The sequence below is a fragment of the Impatiens glandulifera genome, chromosome 5 (assembly GCF_907164915.1).
Source record: "Impatiens glandulifera chromosome 5, dImpGla2.1, whole genome shotgun sequence".
NCBI lineage: Eukaryota > Viridiplantae > Streptophyta > Magnoliopsida > Ericales > Balsaminaceae > Impatiens > Impatiens glandulifera.
The window spans coordinates 52,358,651-52,378,475 of record NC_061866.1 but is presented as its reverse complement, the minus strand read 5'-3'; the positions used below and the strand labels follow the sequence as shown (position 1 = coordinate 52,378,475).

The 19,825-nt window shown below is 29.9% G+C and overlaps 3 protein-coding genes across 4 annotated transcripts; 1 reads left to right on the top strand and 2 right to left on the bottom strand.

Annotated features, from left to right (window-relative positions):
• Positions 1-1,033: 1,033 nt before the first annotated feature.
• Positions 1,034-7,392, top strand: LOC124938508 (protein SCAI). Its single transcript, XM_047478951.1, has 10 exons — positions 1,034-1,333; positions 1,604-1,991; positions 2,815-3,015; positions 3,105-3,326; positions 4,397-4,463; positions 4,549-4,611; positions 4,819-4,904; positions 6,103-6,288; positions 6,371-6,507; positions 6,994-7,392. Exons 1-10 carry the CDS (start codon positions 1,224-1,226, stop codon positions 7,229-7,231), a joined length of 1,698 nt encoding a protein of 565 aa, XP_047334907.1. The 5' UTR covers positions 1,034-1,223; the 3' UTR covers positions 7,232-7,392.
• Positions 7,393-11,084: 3,692 nt separating this feature from the next.
• On the bottom strand, positions 11,085-14,355 carry LOC124938581 (ADP-ribosylation factor GTPase-activating protein AGD10-like). Of its 2 annotated transcripts, XM_047479048.1 has the most exons (7): positions 14,199-14,355; positions 13,927-14,045; positions 12,401-12,749; positions 12,132-12,308; positions 11,852-11,926; positions 11,468-11,563; positions 11,085-11,385 (listed from the first exon to the last, which is right to left on the bottom strand). In XM_047479048.1, exons 1-7 carry the CDS (start codon positions 14,268-14,270, stop codon positions 11,260-11,262), a joined length of 1,014 nt encoding a protein of 337 aa, XP_047335004.1. In that variant the 5' UTR covers positions 14,271-14,355; the 3' UTR covers positions 11,085-11,259. The 2 variants fall into 2 exon arrangements, with proteins under 2 accessions (XP_047335004.1, XP_047335005.1); XM_047479049.1 differs by lacking the exon at positions 11,852-11,926.
• Positions 14,356-17,069: 2,714 nt separating this feature from the next.
• LOC124938265 (molybdate transporter 1-like) lies at positions 17,070-18,569 on the bottom strand. Its single transcript, XM_047478682.1, has one exon. The coding sequence runs from the start codon at positions 18,425-18,427 to the stop codon at positions 17,186-17,188; it is 1,242 nt and encodes a 413-aa protein (XP_047334638.1). The 5' UTR covers positions 18,428-18,569; the 3' UTR covers positions 17,070-17,185.
• Between the last annotated feature and the right edge of the window lie 1,256 nt (positions 18,570-19,825).

The following is a 19,825-nucleotide window of genomic DNA, read 5'->3' as shown; positions in this document are numbered from 1 at the left end:
GAGATATAGACAAATCTAGAAAAAGAAAACCATCATTGTCTACTCTAGGGTCTTGAGTAGAAAATAGATAAACTTAATTCCATTTAAGTCCTATTCCTAACATTAATTAATAACAAAAGTTTGTTAACCATCATTTTTTAAGATGGATATTTTAATAGCTAAAATTAATAGTGTTAACTTCATGTTAAATTATTTAAAAATATAACTAGCAAAAACAGGTTAAATTTATTTAAATAATCAAATTAATTATTATTTAGCAAAAACAGGTTGGAATTATTTAAATAATCATATTAATTATTATTTTACTATTACGATGATAAGTTAACTTTTTAATTTATTAATCAAAATAATATTTATTTTTAATTATTATATATTAATAATTTTTTTTTATAAAATAAATCTTCCATTCCTCAAAATGTAATTACTTAAAAAAAAATATATTTATATATTTATATATATTTTTTTATTGTATAAAGATAATTTTACTCATTGATTTTTAAGCAATATTTCACCCTTATTGTCTCCACGTTAATTTATACATTTTTTCAATAGAAATAAATATTAAGATTTTAATCTATTTTTTTACTTAATTATCTTGACAAGTGTCACTGTTTTATCAGCTTATATTACTGTCACATCTTATATTATGTTTAGTTTATTTTTAAGAATAAACTTTAAATATATATATATATATATATATATATATATATATATATATATATATATATATATATATATATATATATATATATATATATATATATATATATATATAAAAGCATACTAAAAATGGTTTGGGAGTTCATTAACTAATTTTTTGATGAATTTTATTTATTTTATTTTTGTTTTATGTAATATTTAGCTGAATTATATTTATTATTTTAATCTTATAAAAAAACTAAGTATAAGTAAAAACTTATATTTAATATGTTTTTAATAATTAAATATATTATTTATTTATCTTACAAAAGAACCATAATAATATATAAATGAATTAAAACATTGAAATTAGTCTCATTTGTATTGACTGCAAAGAAGCAGCTCACTTTCTCTTGTATCATTTGCTTTTATGTCGTTCGGATCTGTGAGATTCTGACCATTCCGATCACCGGAGAACGTCTTTCCGATCACCGATCTTCCTTTACATGAACAACAACTGCGTGGATAGAGCTGTGCCGTAACTGTAGTCATATCGAAGAAATTTGAGCTTTCAAAGCTTTCTTATGCCGCAGATGACTAACATTCCAGTCAGCGAAGTCTATTGGTCTCTCGTTGACAAAGCAGACAAGAAATTCTCGAAGATCAGAGACTTGCCTTTCTACGAACGAAATAGGTCAACTACACTTGCCTCCTCCTCTCTCATTTCTACATTTGAATTAGAAATGGAAGTAGAAATTGCCAATTGATATAGTTTGGAGTTCAATTATAGTGAATTACAGAAAAATTGTTTACTTATGGTCTCACTATTTGAATTATTGAAGCTAATTGATGCTTTATGCTACATTTTCACTGCATTTTCCTGGAAAATTTAGATGGATGGAGATAGGAGGTGAATGTTTTGTACTCGATGTTAAAAAATGTGTATATTTTGATTATTTTATAGGTATGATACATACTTCTCCAAGGTATTTAAGGTCTACACACAACTATGGAAGTTTCAGCAAGAGAATAGACAGAAACTTGTGGAAGCTGGACTGAAGAGATGGGAGATTGGTGATATTGCTTCACGAATTGGCCAACTTTATTTTGGACAGTATATGAGGACAAGTGATGCCAGTTATCTGTCTGAATCATATATATTCTATGAAGCAGTGTTGTCTAGAGAGTATTTTAAGGATGGATTGGCTCAAGATGTCAATCTTGCTAACAAACAGCTCAGATTTCTAGCAAGGTTTCTGATGGTTTGTCTAGTCTTGAACAGGCGAGAAATGGTCTACCAATTGGTAAATCAGCTTAAGATGTTGATCGATGAATGCAAGAGGAATTTTGTGGTCAGTTAGCTAACCCGTTCTTTGACTTTAGTATGGGGATTAGATTGTTATGTTCTTTATGTATGACTATGATTTATTATTTTATTTACTCTACTTTAAATGGTTGTCTAATATATGTGATTGTTTTTGGTGCATCTGGAAGAGGGGCTTAACCTAATTGGAGCTTGTATACTTGCATTAGAAATTCAAATCAGGGCTTGGACGTTTTGTAACACGATAAATACTTTTGAACTTGCATGAGAAATTGGAACGGGGATTGCTTCTGGAAGTAGGCTAAAATATCACATAGTAACTGAAAATTTTATCATATGGATGCAAACTAAGCAGTTGTTATAACACTAATGAATGATATTTGCATTATTGTCAAAAGTCTATAAAACCATAACTCAAATCGTCTTGTATTTAAAAGTCGGTTTTGAAGGTTAGTCATAAGTATAACCCATGTATTTTCATTAGCATGATACAGATGAATTAGATGTTCATTGTTTTCTGGAATAGTGGCGAACTTTTCATTTGTCCACGATAGGCGCGAATGTCACACTTTTCGTGGGGAAATGAAATCATTTATAAATCAAGTTGTGACATGATTTCCTTGGAGTTCTCTCCAGATCATACACCCACAAATACCTTCTGGAATGTGTTGCCTGCTTTACTATAAATCAACTATTGGAATTTGTAGTGTCATGTCTTAAGAATGTGGTGTACTTATTTTCATTTTATTGAATGCGTTATTTCAAATTGTGGCTTCTGTGTTTGTGAAACTTATTTTGAATTGTTTCACTTTCTGGCCAGATTAATTGATCTTGAATGGTCTTATTTTCAGGAAACGGACTTTAAAGAATGGAAGCTGGTAGTTCAGGAAATTGTTAAGTTTCTTAAAGCTGACACACCTTTTATGAATATCAGGCCTTTGAGATATAGTCTGGTCTTGGACCTTCATCCTGATTTACTATCCCAAGTTGTTGCAAGCAAGAGAAAACTACGATTAAGAGATGCAATACTGACCAGCTGTTATCCTAATGAGGTTTTCACTATTCTTTGTTTTTTTTTCTTCAGTGATGTTTAGCAACACTATGCGGTCTCATTCATTCTTCCTTGTATTTCCACAATCAGGTCAAATTTTCAGAGCTTACACTTGACACTTTCAGATTGCTTCAGTCTTTGGAATGGGATCCAAGTGGCTCATTTTACAAGCCAAATGGTGATCTTTCATATAACACAAATGGGCCCCCCGGGCCTGGTCGTATTAATATGCAAGATATTACTGATCCTACTTTGCCACCCAACCCACGCAAAGCGGTCTTATATCGTCCATCAATCACACAGTTCATTGCTGTGAGTGCCTATCTGCTATATTACTTGCAAGATTTCCTAATCATAATCTAACTTCTCAAAAAAATCGTGCGACCTTTAAAATATCTACTCTAGGAATTATCAAGTAATGCTTATAATCTCTATCAGTTATTCACTTTAATAGGATCCTCATGATTCTTTCACCATTCTTTCTGTGTTTTTGATTTACTTTTCCACTATTTCCAAGCAACTCATATGAGTAAGCTGAAATTTGTTCTGTATAAAGTTAGACATGTCATAATCTGTCAAAATCTAGCCTGATATTTGAGGTTGTAAGTTTATCTTCTGTCTAGGTGAATTACATAGCTACAATTACGTTAGGTAATTAGGAGGCTGGGGATGCTGGTTTATATCTCATGTTAAAGTAGTCAATGCCCTTTTTTCTACTTCAGTAACAAATCAGTAACCTGGATTTCCAAATCTAGATGAGATTGGTCTTTAGAAAAGCATTGAGAAGATCATCCTCTTGCCTGATAGATATTCTAACCAGATAGAACTTTTTTTCTCTTGGAAAAAGAAAGTTTCATACAACTACAGTAAACAATATGTAAGCATTAAAATAGGTTTCACCTCTCATAAAAGTCGCTAATCAAGCAGTTCACAGTCATTAGTAAAATGAAGATCTCGTTTGAAAACGGACTTGACGATCATAAACTCGCAGCCCACTAATCCTCTATATCTCAACATCGCTCAATATCTTACTAAGGCCTTCATGTGGAGTTCTTTTTCCTCATTGTGTAACATCATTCATCTTCGATTCGAGCCTTTTTCGTGTTGGATTTTGTGTTTTATTTAACTTTTGCTCTTCATATTCTTATACTCATTAAGGGTGGCTTCGATTATCTTCCCGGTTTCCAGTTGCACATCATCCTGGTCTAACATAATTTAGAGAAAAATTATTTCTGCATGGATATACATGGGGACGCATTTCCACTCTATTTATATCTGTTGGTCCATATGCTATTATGTCATTTTACATGCCTTCTTAACCAGACTGCAGATCATTAAATCTTAAAGCTTCCAGATATAAAATGTACTTCTTCTCATGACAGGTTCTTGCCACCATATGTGAGGAGCTCCCTCCTGACGGTATATTGTTAGTATATTTGTCTGCTATGGGTAATCTATCTATTCCTTTTTTCTATTTCTCCATAAGAATTTTCAGAATAATTTGTTCTAGAACTGAGTAACCTTTCTGAACCAGGTAAAGGTGATGGCTTAAGTTATCAGAATAGTTGCTTGCATATTGGCACCCGTGGAACTGGAGGTAACAATGGATAGGCATGGAAGTGTTAATAAATGAGGAAGTGATGTATGTTAAACATTTACTAACAGCTGCTGATCCAACCGATGCTATTTGTTTTAGGCATTCATTTGTAATGATGCGGCCTTCACAATTTTGATGCTTGTTTCATTCTCGTCTCTTCCTTCTTCAGTTGCACATATGCTCTAACATGACTTTCTTTTGTTTCAGATTGCATATATCCTTGTGATTTTATTCCTTTTACTAGAAGGCCACTGTTTTTCATTATTGACAGTGATAGTAGCAAAGCATTCAAGGCAAGTGGCTGCTAGCCTCTCTTTTCTTTCTTCTTTTCTCTCTTTATATATATAATTGTTTTCATTGACTCTGTTCATCTGGATTTTCTCTTTCAAGTCCTTTTTTAGCAGAAATGGAGAAGCAGATTACCCTAAATTATAGATCTATTTATTTGCTTAGACTTCTGGTTAGAATAGAAGACAATAAACTCTCTGCTTGAATACTTAAAGGAACTACTAAATACCCAAGGCATGAATAATGTTAGATATTGGAATAAATGACCCACTTAAGTATACATGGATTTGATTCGATTTAAGATCATTATGTAACCTATAAATGATTCTCACTCTAATCAAATTTCAGTCAATAGAATAGGTCTCTTTGGATATTAGAACTTTAGATCGTGATCTAGGTTTTCTTGGTTAGCCTCTTCAAGAGTGGCTGGTGCTATTTCGTGTCGATGGTGAAAATATATGTTGATTATAATATGTTAGGAGCTCATATAATAATCTTACTATACATAAATGTTCAGACACCTGAGCACATTTGGTATTATGAATTGTGACGATGCTAACCATATAATTTATATGAAAAACCCTTCAAGTTTAAAGGATAAAAAATCAGAAAAAAACCAAATTTGCTTGAATTTCCATGTATACTGAATTTTCTGTATTGTATTTGATACATTACCCGTATCCATGTAACATAGCTCAGCAATGATAATGATTTGTCCCATTTATTCCATTTGTTGGCCTTTAACCCTTAATTTGTTGCTGGCATTCACGAGCTCTTTGAAATGGACGCTAATGTTGCAAATTCAAGTTGTTTGAGATCTTTGAGAGGGAGTATAGAATGAGTGGTGGTATTTTTTTGTTTGGTTTAAGATTTATTCTGGATGATGATCCAATTTATTTTCTTGATGATGATTATATTGTGATTTTTGTTGCTGGTATACAAATTCTTTTATATCATGATCCAAATATTGTGTAATTTTTTTCTTAATTTGGTATAGAGATTATTTTATGGATCCTGATCCATATTATTTCTTAAACCATTGTGAGTTTTCTTGACAAACATAACAAATGTAGATTTCATCAACATAAAACAAAATGCATAACAAAACAACCCAATTCTGTTCAGAAATATGAATTTATTATTTTCCTGCTACCTGTGGTTCAATTCTAGAAATCTTAGTTTTATTTCTTATAATTTTTGCAGACCATAAGTGGAACGGAGAAAGGAGAGCCGGTGGCAATGCTGTTATCTCCTTCTTCTTCACCTCCTATGCACGGAACTGTAGATTCTTCTCAGCAAATAAGTAGAAGCTTGTTCACCTGTTTCCTCACTGCCCCTTTACAGGCTTTCTGTCTTTTGATTGGCATGTCTGGTAATAATATGGACATGGTGAGTGAAATCGGGACCTCTCTTTTTCATTTCTCTCTTCGTCAGTTGTTCAAATTTTTACAAGTAAGAAAATCTTCTTTAGGACTTGTTCAACAAGGCTGAGAAGATACTCACTTCATCTTTCAATGAGTGGGGGGAATTGCTGACTACATCAAACACCCTTCATCCTGCTTGGGCTCAAGTTTTATTTGATCCATTCTTGAGGCGGCTTCTTTTAAGGTACCATTTATCTTCTTACCGAAAAATAAAAAATCTCAAGTTATGAAATTCAACATAATGTATGAAAATAGTTTAATGTTGATAAAACATACAAGTACCCAAGCATAGTTAGCTTAATAGTATTTACTTTTGAATAAACCCATAAATATGCCAATTTTGGATCTGCCCTATGAATTCATTTTCATTATGTAGTGGTGGTACCATAAACCAATAATTTCAAAATCGACGAATACTTGGAAGGTCCTTATATATGGGTTTACTCTACTTTTTTCGGAAGGAAGGTGGTTTGTTGATAAGATAAGCATTTATTGAGATTAACTTTGATCTTGCTTCAATCAAAATAAGCTTTCTTATAGTTTGTATTCAGTTGGTAATTCTTTAATCAGACAATTTACATGCTATTAAAGATCAAAAGAAAAGAATAGAACATTGATCTGGTTATAGGTAGAATATATGTTGTTGATGGCTGAATATATGTGTTGGCAGATACATATTTTGTGAGGCGATCCTTACACTATATGGATTGACTTACGAGAAGAATGACGTAATTCCTGAATGTGTACCTGCGCTTCCAGAGTGCGTCCGACCAATGGCTGATTCGGTTCAATCTGTGGTTAAGAAGATAGCTGATGTGTTTGGTGTAACTCATAGTTTTATTTTCTCTCAAGGTCTTACAGTTCGTGAAGTCAGATCCTCCGAAGAGGACTCCGTGCCAGCTTCCTGATCGTGTCGAATTTGTGTTTTAAGTTGTAAGATGATGGTCAATTACCTTTTCATTTCTTTTTCTTGTTGAATATTTTGGGTCTGAAATTGCGATGTGTAAACAAACAACTAGGTATTTGCAAAAGATGAATTGATGATATGATATATAGTCTGATTTGCTCTTGTTCCCTTACAAGTTAATCAATATATTTTTATTAAAAGTGGATTTGACATAATAATAATAATAATAATAATAATAATGATATCAAATATCCTTAATAATGATTTCACCATGCCTCCTACTACATCTTGCATTCCTTCCAATGCCTTCAATTTCATCATTATATTAATTAATGGAACATGCATCAGATGATCATTAATTACAACATGAATCATATAGTACCTGGGCATACAATAATTCCATGAAGTGATTCATGTCCTTAAAGGTAACAACATCAATCCCCCCTAACATGTCTGAACTACGAATCACTTCCGATATCTTCATCAACACAAAATCATTATATATAATAATCATCATACATATCATAGTTAAAGAAATTAATCATTATTGGCCAATAGGGTAGGTATATACCTTCTTTTTCACAGCAAAGTTATTCACCAAACCAATCTCTTCTTCTTCTCTGTGGTGGTGGTGGTGATATGATCATTCTTACCATTTGGAACTATTTCATTGGATTCAGCAAAGGCAGAGGAGATTATATCATCATCAACATTCATTAATAAACAAGTCCTTGGAATTGGAACTGGCTACTTCTTCAGATAGCAAGTTCTTGTACAATTTAGCAGCTTTTGATGAGTATTTCTCTTCATAATTAATACTATCCCATCCATTTTCCTTGAAAAAATCTTTTGCACGTTTGTTTCCACCCAAACTCATCCTCTTCACCTGCTCACCTCTCCATGGATCCCTGTACACCTGCATGCCAAGACGGAGATGACGAAGAAGAAGAAGTCATTTTTGCCAAGTCCCTGTTAATGAGGTAAGTGGGTGCAAGAGAAACAAGACGACGGACATTTCGCATGAAAAAAGTCTCATTTTTGCAAGGTTTATGAATAGTGTGAGTCATTTTTCGAATTAGACCCATTATCAGATTGAAGTCTTATTTACTTATTTAGTAGTACCGTTATAAGACCGAAAAACAAACAAACTCTAAGGTAGCGTTTGTTACCCTATATAAATATTATAGAGTATAAATTGTATAGAAATATAAATTGTAACGAAGTATAAATAATATAAGTTAGTATAAATTGTATAGGTTATTGATGTTTGGTATAAATTATAAGAAATAGTATAAGTTTTATATGTTTTATAATTTTGTGTTTTGTATCTATATAATGATGCTTAATTTTTAAAGTGTCCGGATTGCCGGGTCGAGAGATGTGGTTAATTTGGATATATGTGAGAGTAAATGGATACTTGGGTGAATTGTAGATTGACTTGCCCATAAACTTAAAACGGTTAAAAATAAAATTAAAAATACTATATGTATGATTCGATCTTGCAACCTAACAAAACAAGTACAACCTTTTAACCAACTAAGCTAATAACACTTTATATTTTTAATTCAACCCAAAATTTGATAAACGCGTGACATTTTAACAATATAAGTTCAACTTTTTAACTAACTAAACTATATATATATAATGATGCTTAATTTTTAAAGTGTCTGGGATTGCCGGGTCGAGAGAGCTGTAGTTAATTTGAATATATTTGAGAGTAAATTGATACTTGGGTCGGATTGTGGGTTGACCCGCCCATAAAATTTTTACCGTAATATTTTTTCACAATTTTTTATATTATTACTCGTGCAAATGCACGGGATACTAGTATAAAAATGTAGTATAAATTGTATAGATATTAATTTAAAATTTTAATTATTATTATTATTTTAATTATTTTATATTTATTTATATTATAAATAATATTGTTTATTATTAGAAATTATTGTACTATTATTTAATAATTAATGTAAATTTAATTAACATATAAAAAAGTTAATTATAATATAAACGATAAATTATATTTATTTAATTTAAATATTATTAAAATTTGTAATAAAATAAAATTATTATTTATAATATAAGTAAATATATAAATTAATAATTAATAAAATTATCATTATAAAAATAAATAAATATTTTTTAACTAAAATATTGAACTATTTAAAATTATATATTAAAAATAATTAAATATAATAATAATATTAAAACTAAATAAAATATATTTAATATATTATATAATAATAAGTTATATATGATATTAATAAAGCTTATAATGAGAAATTAAAAATTAAGTGATATAAAAAAATATTATACTTAGAGGGACTAATTAAAATTTTATACTAAATATAAGGTATAAATTATATAGAGGTATAATTATATCAATAATAAAATTCTAACAAAACACCATATTAAAATATTATTGGTATAATTTATACTATATCAATAATATCAATAATGTTATACCACTTTATACCGATTATCAAACACACCCTAAGGGTAAGAAAGGAAAAAAAGTCAGTGAATGTTTTCAGAGAAGGAGATGACGAAGAAGAAGGCCAAAACCTCATCCTTCTCCTCCTACAGAACTTACTGTGTTTCTAGAAGATTCCATATACTCCTAGCTAAAATACATAATGACTATTAATCTGATCCGATAACTAAAAAACATGATGGACGCAAAACAAAACAATGGATGTCAAATATAATTATTTATTGTTCATTAATTTATTATTTAATTTAATATAATATATATAATTTTCTTTCATTTTTTACAAGTTTCATAATTCTTGTTGGATTTATTTCATTATTATTATTATTATTATTATTTTTCTTTCGTTTTTTTTAGAATTTTTTAATTTTCTCAATATATTTGATCGTTATGTCATTCATATCAGATGATTTCTTTACAATACGATCAATTTACCCATTTTTCGTAACTATATACTCTTACTTAATCTTCTCCTCACCTATTCAACTATACAAGAACTTCATAAGTCTATACCTAACTCAAAAAAAAAAATTTAAAGAGTTATTTTATTAAAATCAACAATGGAATAAGATACTTAACGAAAAAAATCAAATACATTTATTGATATTTTTCATTCAAATTTAAGTAAAGTAAAAAAATGTATATATTTGATTAACTTAAAATATTTTAAATTTAAGTGGAGAATTATGATTATAAGTGGTTTAAATAGACAAATATATAAAATTTTCAGATTACTTTTAAATAAATACATATTTTTTTTTATTGTAAGTCACCCATAAAAAAAAACTTAATGTTGTTTCTTATAAAAGTCACCCATTAATGCAAATTATGCAATACCAATATAAAACTATACCTAGTTATAGTCTTGAATTGGAAATCCATCCTTCATTATTTCATCAAGATTACCATGAATGTGGATAATACCATAGTCCAATTGAAGTAAGGCATATCAATATTTACAAGTTCCATTTCTCTCTTATATTACTCAACTACATTTACAAATAATATTTACTATTTTCGTCAATTCAAATAGTTACCATATAAGTATTTATAAATTTTTCTTTCTTTCTAAGAAACTAAAAAACCTTATCAAAATGCATGTAAGCTAGCTAATAAATTAAAGTAGAATCATTGTGCTTGTATACTAGTAAATTAAAGATCATGATTATATAAAAACGAACAAAAACAGACAAGTCAATTATGATGGAAAATCTAAATTGTACAAAGTCCTTCTCCTTAAAGACAAAAACTACGTTAGCACATGTCTTTATCGAGTTAATACGTCCTCACAGACAAAATTACATGCATAAATGGAAATATATAGTGTATTTTCTCCATAAAATCCTTTAATATCCATGAAAAATAAACTACAATTTGATATTTAATGTCATTAATATAGAATATAACTACCAAACTATTACCGATTTATTCCAAGTACAATTCAACAATATATATAGCATATTAGCAAACATTATATAGTTTGGTCATTAATTGATTGCACATACATATGTAATACAATTGAATTGCATTTAAATGCATCACATTTTAAAAGAGAAGAACCTGCCCATAAGTGCATTCGACATAATAATATCATATATCATTCTTCGCAATAGTTTTTTCGCCCCAAATGCACCCGAAACCAGACCTTTTATGTCCTCCAACGCCTAAATAATCAATTCATATCCCCGATTCCCCGTTACTCATAATTAATCAATTCTTCAAACTCACTAATTAATAATTAATTACCTGGGCATGCAATACTTCCATGAAATGATTCATGTCCCTAAACGTAACAACATCATTTCCCCCGAACATGTCTGAACTACGAATCACATACGATTCCTTCATCAAAAACATGAAACCATAAACATTAACTAATTAATAACACATGGAGTTAGCTAGATTACAAATTAAATACTTGCACAACTAATAATTAATTGTAACTACATGCAACTGCACTATATATATATAAATAAGCAAACACAAACATATAGATAAAAGTTCGAGTAAAGTGAGCTTTGTTTTCGCCTCTCCTACCCATTTCCTATATTTTCGAAAACTAAGTGTTCATTCAAAAAAACAGAGGAAAAAAAACAGAGAACAATTAATGGCTAATTAGTTTGTACATACACGATACTTGTGCAATAATTCAAGTGCGTTCATGTACTGTGCATTGGTCCTTTCCTTGTTCCCATATTCAAATACCTGATATGGATTTTACAATCAACTACTCAAGTACCAAACTAAAACAACCAACAAAAACCCTTCAATATATATCCTAGAATACGAAATCCATATAGATATAACGAATTGCAAATTGTCTTGGCCAAGATGGAAAAAGTCATGGTAAAGGAACTGATGATGATTTTGATTACTGATCAATACCCAAAAGCAGTAAAAAAAAAAATACCTTTTTTTTCAGAGCAAAGTTAATAATCCCATCCATTTTGTTTGTCTTGTCTCCCACCAAACCAATATCTTCTTCTTCGGTGATTTCAGTTCCAACTTTAGTTTTCTGATTTCCATTCTCGGTTGAATTAACTACTGATTCTTGAGGTTGATCTTCATAAATATCAGTACCATTTGTCTGTTTGTGGTAAAAAGATGCACAAGATAAAATAATAAATAATAATTCAAGAAGAAGAAGAAAATCAAAGAAGGTTGAATGTCTAATTAAACCTTTGCAGAAAGCTTGTGCACTCCATTAGTTGAAGTGTCATGAGTTTCATCATTCTTTCCATTTGGAACTAGTTCATAATTGGCTTCAGATTTAGTCTTTAGAGAGGCAAAGGCAGAGGAGAGTTTACCAACATCAACATCAAACAAATCCTTGTCCTTGGATTTGGCTACTTCTTCAGACAGCAAGTTCTTGTACAATTTAGCAGCTTTTGATGAGTATTTCTCTTCAAAATCTCCTTCATCATTATTAACCCATCCATTTTCCTTGAAGAAATCTTTTGCACGTTTGTTTCCACCCAAACTCATCCTCTTCAGCTGCTCATCGCTCCATGGATCCCTGTTTGTACACCTGCATGCCAACACCCAATAATTATTGAAAGATCAGAGAATTTTTACTGTTTTGAAAGATCATATATTCTCTAAAACATAAAAGATTTCCTATAATATGGTTAACCCTTACTTACATTGTGTTAAGTAAGCAATGTAGATTGCAAACCAGTTTAGGGTGACACTATACTTATATTTAGAGTTAAAATCAAGAAAGAAATTATTTATTATGATCTGTCAAAAAATTTAATACAAATATAAAATACACACGGAGAAATGATTGACTACCTAACTATTCATAATTTCTTTTTTCATTTTTTTAAACAGTTAGAGCTCGTTTGATTTTTAATCTCAAATAATAAAACATAAGAGTGTCAAACTACGGGTTATATGTTTAATCCGGGAATTAGTCGCATCCCATAAAAGAAGCGGAACCCAACCAACGTTCTTAAATAAAAAAAAAAAAAAGTGTGACTGAACTTCAAACAAATATTTTATTTGTCCGGTTAATTTATCGAGTCACTTTATCTATAATATATATATATATATATATATATATATATATATATATATATTTCTAAGTTTAAAAAAGGAATTAATCTTAAATTGAGATTGTAATGATATCAACCCTATTTAACTAAACCTATAACAAATAAGTCTTAATGAGATTAAACTATCACTACCAATTAATTTACTAAATTGTTATTTTCAAGTTTAATTCATTCTATTTTTTATTAAATAGTTTGATCGTTGTAAAGATTTGTGCTTTACAACTAAATTATGAACCAAAATACTTAACAATCTTATTTGAAAAATAAATAAAATCAAATGCATACATATGACTTGTTTGCAATAATCAAATACTTTTACCCATTTGAATTTAATAAATAAATTATTCATCATATACATTTTATTATTATTATTTATTTATTTTGCTCTGTATGTAAATTTGGAAGGAGAAGACAAAGAAGAACGCCAAAACCTCATCGTCAAAGCTTCTTCAATTTCTTCTTCTCTTTAAAGAAGGTTTGAAGAACACTTTAATTATAATATGGCAGATCAAATTAATTTGTTGATCTGCTTTTCAAAAAAACAGAATGATCGATTCCATATACTCCTAGCTAAAATACAGATTCTGACAGAATCGAAATACATAATGACTATTAATCCGATCCGATAACTAATTAGAAGTGCGATACCTGTAGAAGCAGATCTGAGATCGGAAATTGTGGTGGTGAGCAGAACAAGCGGTGCAGACGAACACACCGTACGTAACCGACGTCCATGTAGGGTTCTTAGCATTACAATCGAAACAAACCTGATATATATGCGTTCAACAGATCAACAGATATCATTTTATCAATTCAGATCCTTGAAAAGAGAGATCGAAAGTGACTGTATGTGCATCCGTTGTGTGTGTGTGTGTGTGTGAGAGAGAGAGAGAGAGAGAGAAAGGGAAGGGAAGTATAACCTGATTCTCCGGCTTGGAGGTAAGCTTGGAAAGCAGAGAGTCCTTAACTGTGAAGCTATCAGAATCCGCCATGAATGAGAGATCTGAGAGAGTTTGTTACGAAGCGAGTTGAAGGAAAATGGCGCCACAAGCAGGACGAACCAATCTAAAATATATATTACTCTAAAATTATTATAAAAATCCATATTCTATATCTTTTAAATTGTTCATAAATAATAAAAAAAATATTAAAATCGTTTTACAAGTTTTTGTTTTGAAAGGTCCATAAATATTAAACATGAAAAAATTGTTTAAATAAAAAAGTAAGAAAAAATTAAATGAAAAGAAAAAAATTAAAAATTAAAAAAAATGGTAATCAATAAGTTATCGATCTCGTAAATTCTCGAGAAAACGATTTAACTCTCCTGTATTTCCTGAATGAATATAAAAAAAACGTGATAATAATAACACTATGAATGATACGCATCGAACGATTACGATAATTGAAAGTTGGTCAATTTCTCTAAAACTATATAATTCACCAAAAAAAAATAACTGGGATAGTAACCCAAATATGTAGCACTATCATATCAGCCGTATCAATTTAAACTTTCTAGCAATTACCTAAAGACTCGGACATCACCCAATGAATCCAAGTAATACTCCACAAAAGACTTAAGATACTAGTCACCATCGACGATGCAAAAAGTAAGTGAGTTATCGATTCAATCTCTTCATGACAAATACGATAACGACTAACTATAATACAACATTTTTTCATGCACATATGACATATCATCCATTAGAATTTCACCATGAATAACACTTCATCCAAAAAAACGAGATCTTAGATTAAATTTTTGACTTCCAAAATTTTTCTCAACAAAAATTATATGTAATCATCTTAACGAATAACTCGTATTAATGCACACGTAGAAACTATTCATATTTTGTCTACGCAATAATTTTTTTACAAATTTATTAGTTTTGTTTATATGTTGGAAGTTACTGAGAAAAATAAACTAATCAATTACGAGCTAAAGTTGGACCATATTTGGTCGGTTTTTGGACCAAGAAGTCTGGAACATATTAATTTTAAAGACCACAAAATAATAATATAATAATTCAAACTTTATTTAATTTAATTAGGGGATAGTGAATTTATTTTATAAACCAACCACGTGTTCTTATCGATTGATGATTTTGTCTTTCTTCGAGTTAATATGTGGATCAATTCTTTATCATCTCATCCTTAAATACCAAACTTGGAAGTAGCATATATTTATTTTTTCCAGAAATTTCTATAATATATACAAGCCCTTAATATGTCAAAATATTAAAATTTATGAAAAAAATAAATTCTTTGTTATAGAATTTATTTATTTCTAATTATTTTTATTCATAAACGCTTGTTTAATATTGGTTATTGGAGTGTTTTTTAGAATTTTCTGCAAATTTTTTTAATGGAAAAATAAGTTATTAAACAATTTAATTTGTTAAATTACTCTAATGTTGTTTTGTATTTAAAATTTAAATAAGTAAGTAATATTTTAATTAATAAAATGAGTGTTTTAATAGTTATAATATTGTAATGTGATTGAAAGAATTTATAAAAGAAAATCGAATAACATCCTAAAATAATCTAGAAAAACCTACATCAAACTAGCTCTTAAAATTGGTAGGAGAAATTATAAAATATTGTGAACTAGACTCACACTAAAACTATTATCATTTAAAATGAGTTAAAGATGATCGATTATCAATTTGCATTGAATTTATATAAATTTCTATCAAAATATATACATTTAAGTTCTGCCAGAAAAAAAACAGAGGTTCAAGTTATAAGCTTATCTCGTCATCTCCCAATACAAAAGTTTTTAAGGGCCATATAATTTTTTGCATAAAGATTGTATTGTCTATTTTATTTGAAAACTACTAATCATATTCTAGACCCGTTTATACTTATTCAAAAAAAAAAAATTATTATTAAAAATCAACTTATTTAAAATAAATGAATTTGGGGAAAAAAATATGAGAAATAATATTGTATTATTGTGTCATTGGTTGAAAAAAAAATATATAAATAAAAACGAGAGAAAAGAGAGATAATTTATTTTTTATTTTTTCAGATTCTCTTCCAAATTCTTTATCTTATATTTCTCTTGATAAATATTTATAGCTAATATTGAATTTAATTTTAAACATGTTAATAATAAAACAAATATAGTGGGTTTTAGGGGATAAAATAAAAAAAAAAAGGTTAGAAAATAGAGTGAGTGGTAAAGAAATGAACAATTATTGTAACAATAAAAAACAAAAAATAGAATTGAGAGTGACAATGACAATTAGTGTTCTAGATGGTGCTATATTATATATATAATTGTCTGATGTTGATTCAAAATTGTTTGATTTTATAATAATATTGATATTTAATTTGTGGTTGACATTGATTTTTATTATTTCAAAGGTTGAATGCATGAGTTATCCATTAAAAATGTTTCATTGAATAAGAGCTTCTTGTAAGTATCCTTTACTCTCTTTTTTTTTGGTACAATTTGTACCAATTGTCATGAATAATGCATTTTCTCAAGAATAATTCCATGACATGATAAATATATTCCATGGGTACACACTAATATTATTGAATTTGTCAGGCAACATTATATTCATGAACTCCTATAAATTTTATTAAGCCGAATGGACAATATACATAAACACCTAAATAACTATTATAGAAGCTATTTTCGATTCTTAACCCGTTTCTTAACCTAGCACTTGGGGTTGTCTGTTCTTGTCGAGGGAACAAGAGATATATGTGGGAACAGACGATCCAATCCTCTAACTTAGAAAATGGAAATTGTACAAACCACTAATAATATAGGAACTAGGAAGTAAATAAACATTCTGAAAATAAATTTGCATAAAACAAGGTCAAGCTCAAGCCATGATTCAATACCCAAGTGCTAATTTCCCAAAGTACAAACACAAGTCAATTATTAACATGGTCTCTATACTCTAGGTCTAGGGTCTCTACCTCGGCCCAATTCACGAAATTTGAGAAGAAAATGGGCCACAATTCCACAAACAAAGCCCAAAGTCGCACTCGAGCCCACAAGAGACACAGTAGTGCATAAGAGCATCACAAACGACTGTTCCTTGGTGTTCATATCTCTCGAACACATAGCCAATTCAATCCCAGCAAACAATAGAAGAATCCCCAACACTCCAATTGGAAATTGGGCCAAAATCTTCACTAAAGAACTCCCAAAGAGCAGGCCCAATATAAGTTTTATGGCCCCAAGTAAAGCCACACAACCGCCACTCCTCCCCCCAAACTTGTATTGACCCGCAAGCCCACCCGCCCCATGACAGCATGGCATGGCACCAAACCAACAACCAATCAAGTTCATAAGTCCAACCGAAACCGACAATGATGTTGCAGAAAAATCCTTACCCGGAAAAAGATCCGATGATAAATTGCAAACCGCAATCACAGAGTTTAGTATGGACAATGGTAGTTGAGGGATTGTCCCCTTTATGAACCCTTCTTTCCATGCATGTTTTGAAATTTTAATCATCTCTATAGATGATGGTCCAATTTTCAACCCTTTGATAATTTGAGGTACTCTTATTATAGCTAACAATAAACCCACTACAAATATTATAAAAGCAGAAGGAAGTGAAGAAATTATCTTCTTAATTCTCCTCCTTTTGATCATCCTTCTCCCTTCGTTACCCAATTCGCATTTCTCATCATCACCATCATAGTTATCATCTCCAGCTCCATTAACTAATAAGATGAAAAACCCGCAAATTAGAGCCAAGAGAAGTCCATCAAGACCTAACCAATGCCTCTCCCCAATTGATTTCGATTTCGAAATGTTCTGCTCATTCTTAATGTATTTCACTGCTGTCATGGAAAAGGATAACCCTTGAGCCAATTGAATCCCTCTAACAACCGAAATGGGTATGAACCTATAAACCAACTGCATCAACCCTGTCACACCCAGAATAAACACAATTGCTCCGGTGCAGATTCCGGCCGCCATGACCTCCGGTATCCCAAAACTAGCATCAGAAATACCCACTGCGGCTATTGACTTCATGGGTTGGACCGGCATGGGTACACCATAGATAACTCCGGTCACGATGTTGTATAAGCCAGTGAAGATGAGTGTGGTTCCTAGATTCAAGTCCTTGGCTAGTGTTAGAGCTAATATGATCGGAATGTACGTGCCTAAGTCGCCCATAGCACCGTTCAGTTCGGCCCATTTCGATCGAAATGTCAAATTGGTTTTTACTTTCCTTAGGATTGTAGTCAAGAAACCGCCGGGAATCGTTGCCGGCGCCGGCGCCGGAGATGGGTTTAGGGTTTGGTTGGTCTGGAGATCCATGAGACTGTTGAGGTTTCATTTGTTGAAGAAGCGGTCGTTGGTGATTTAAATAACGCAATGGAATTTATTTTGAGTTATTTATGTCCGTCCACTCTAAATAAATAAATAAATAAATTCTAACAATATAACAAAAGAAAGATTCACTTTGAATTCGTAAAATTAAAGCTATTTGATTTGACTTTTCCATATATATAACAATCTTTATTTATTATAAATAAATTACATAAATATAAATAAAATTTTCAAATTTATTATATATATTATAATGATTAGTGACATATCACTTTATTAAGATTATGTGAATTATAAAAGGTTTATTTACAAAATATATATTTATATAAAAAAAGTGTTAATCTTACACCATGTAGATAAGTTCATAAAATGACATAAATGTTCATTGATGAGTATTTTATTTTTTATTTCAATATTGTAAATAATTCTCAAATTATTTTAAACCCATTTTTTTAACTTATTATAATTTTTAATTTTTAATTTGCATGTATTTTTATTATGGCAAAGAAGTTTCATCGATAAAGTACTTGAAACTGATTAAAAATAAGTTGATTGACACCATTGTTTAAAAGTGATAAATTCAGTCTTAGTCAATGTCTTAACAACAATATTTATTAAAAGTGTCGTGTTTTCTGAAACACAATGCATTTATTTAACAATATTTTATTAAAATGGTTGTGTCATGAAACACCTTGCATTTAAGCTTTTATTGATGCCCTCCTTTACATTAATAGTGGCGGTTAGAAGAGGGCAAAACAGGGCCATTTAATGTGCGCCACATAACGTTGTAATTTGACATTACAAAACAGGTGGAATTATTTCAACCTTTTTCTTAGGTATTAGAATCTAGATGTAGGTCTAGTTTAATTAATGACCGTTCCTCATTAAGAATAAAATCGAACAACCAAAATATTTAGTATCAAATAATGCTTGAATAGACTAAAGTCTAGGCTTAATTGAATGCTTTAAAAAGTGATTATATTTTATAATCATGAAAAGAATTATAGAATAACCAACCATTAATTCAAGTCAATCTAACCTAATTAATAATATTTCATGTTATTATTATGCATATGAATGAAATTGATTAACGATCATTTTAATTTTGGACTAATGTATTTGTAATTAATTTTTTGTGTTATTATGCATATGTTATTCATTTGTGTGAGCAAATAATAAGTTTATTCAAATTTAAACTCTAATCAATCCGAAATTAATAATTGGATTATGTTTAGTTTGTGT

What these genes read in the sequence shown, in the direction of transcription:
- LOC124938581 (XM_047479048.1), bottom strand. Translation starts at nt 14,270, where the DNA reads ATGGCGGATTCTGATAGCTTCACAGTTAAGGACTCTCTGCTTTCCAAG. An exon ending in ACTTTGCTCTGAAAAAAAAG is followed by an intron (nt 11,927 to 12,131) that starts GTATTTTTTTTT and finishes AATCCATATCAG; the next exon opens with GTATTTGAATATGGGAACAA. An exon ending in TGGAAGTATTGCATGCCCAG is followed by an intron (nt 11,386 to 11,467) that starts GTAATTAATTAT and finishes TTGATTATTTAG; the next exon opens with GCGTTGGAGGACATAAAAGG.
- LOC124938508 (XM_047478951.1), top strand. Translation starts at nt 1,224, where the DNA reads ATGCCGCAGATGACTAACATTCCAGTCAGCGAAGTCTATTGGTCTCTC. An exon ending in AATGCAAGAGGAATTTTGTG is followed by an intron (nt 1,992 to 2,814) that starts GTCAGTTAGCTA and finishes TCTTATTTTCAG; the next exon opens with GAAACGGACTTTAAAGAATG. An exon ending in CAATCACACAGTTCATTGCT is followed by an intron (nt 3,327 to 4,396) that starts GTGAGTGCCTAT and finishes TTCTCATGACAG; the next exon opens with GTTCTTGCCACCATATGTGA.
- LOC124938265 (XM_047478682.1), bottom strand. Translation starts at nt 18,427, where the DNA reads ATGGGCGACTTAGGCACGTACATTCCGATCATATTAGCTCTAACACTA.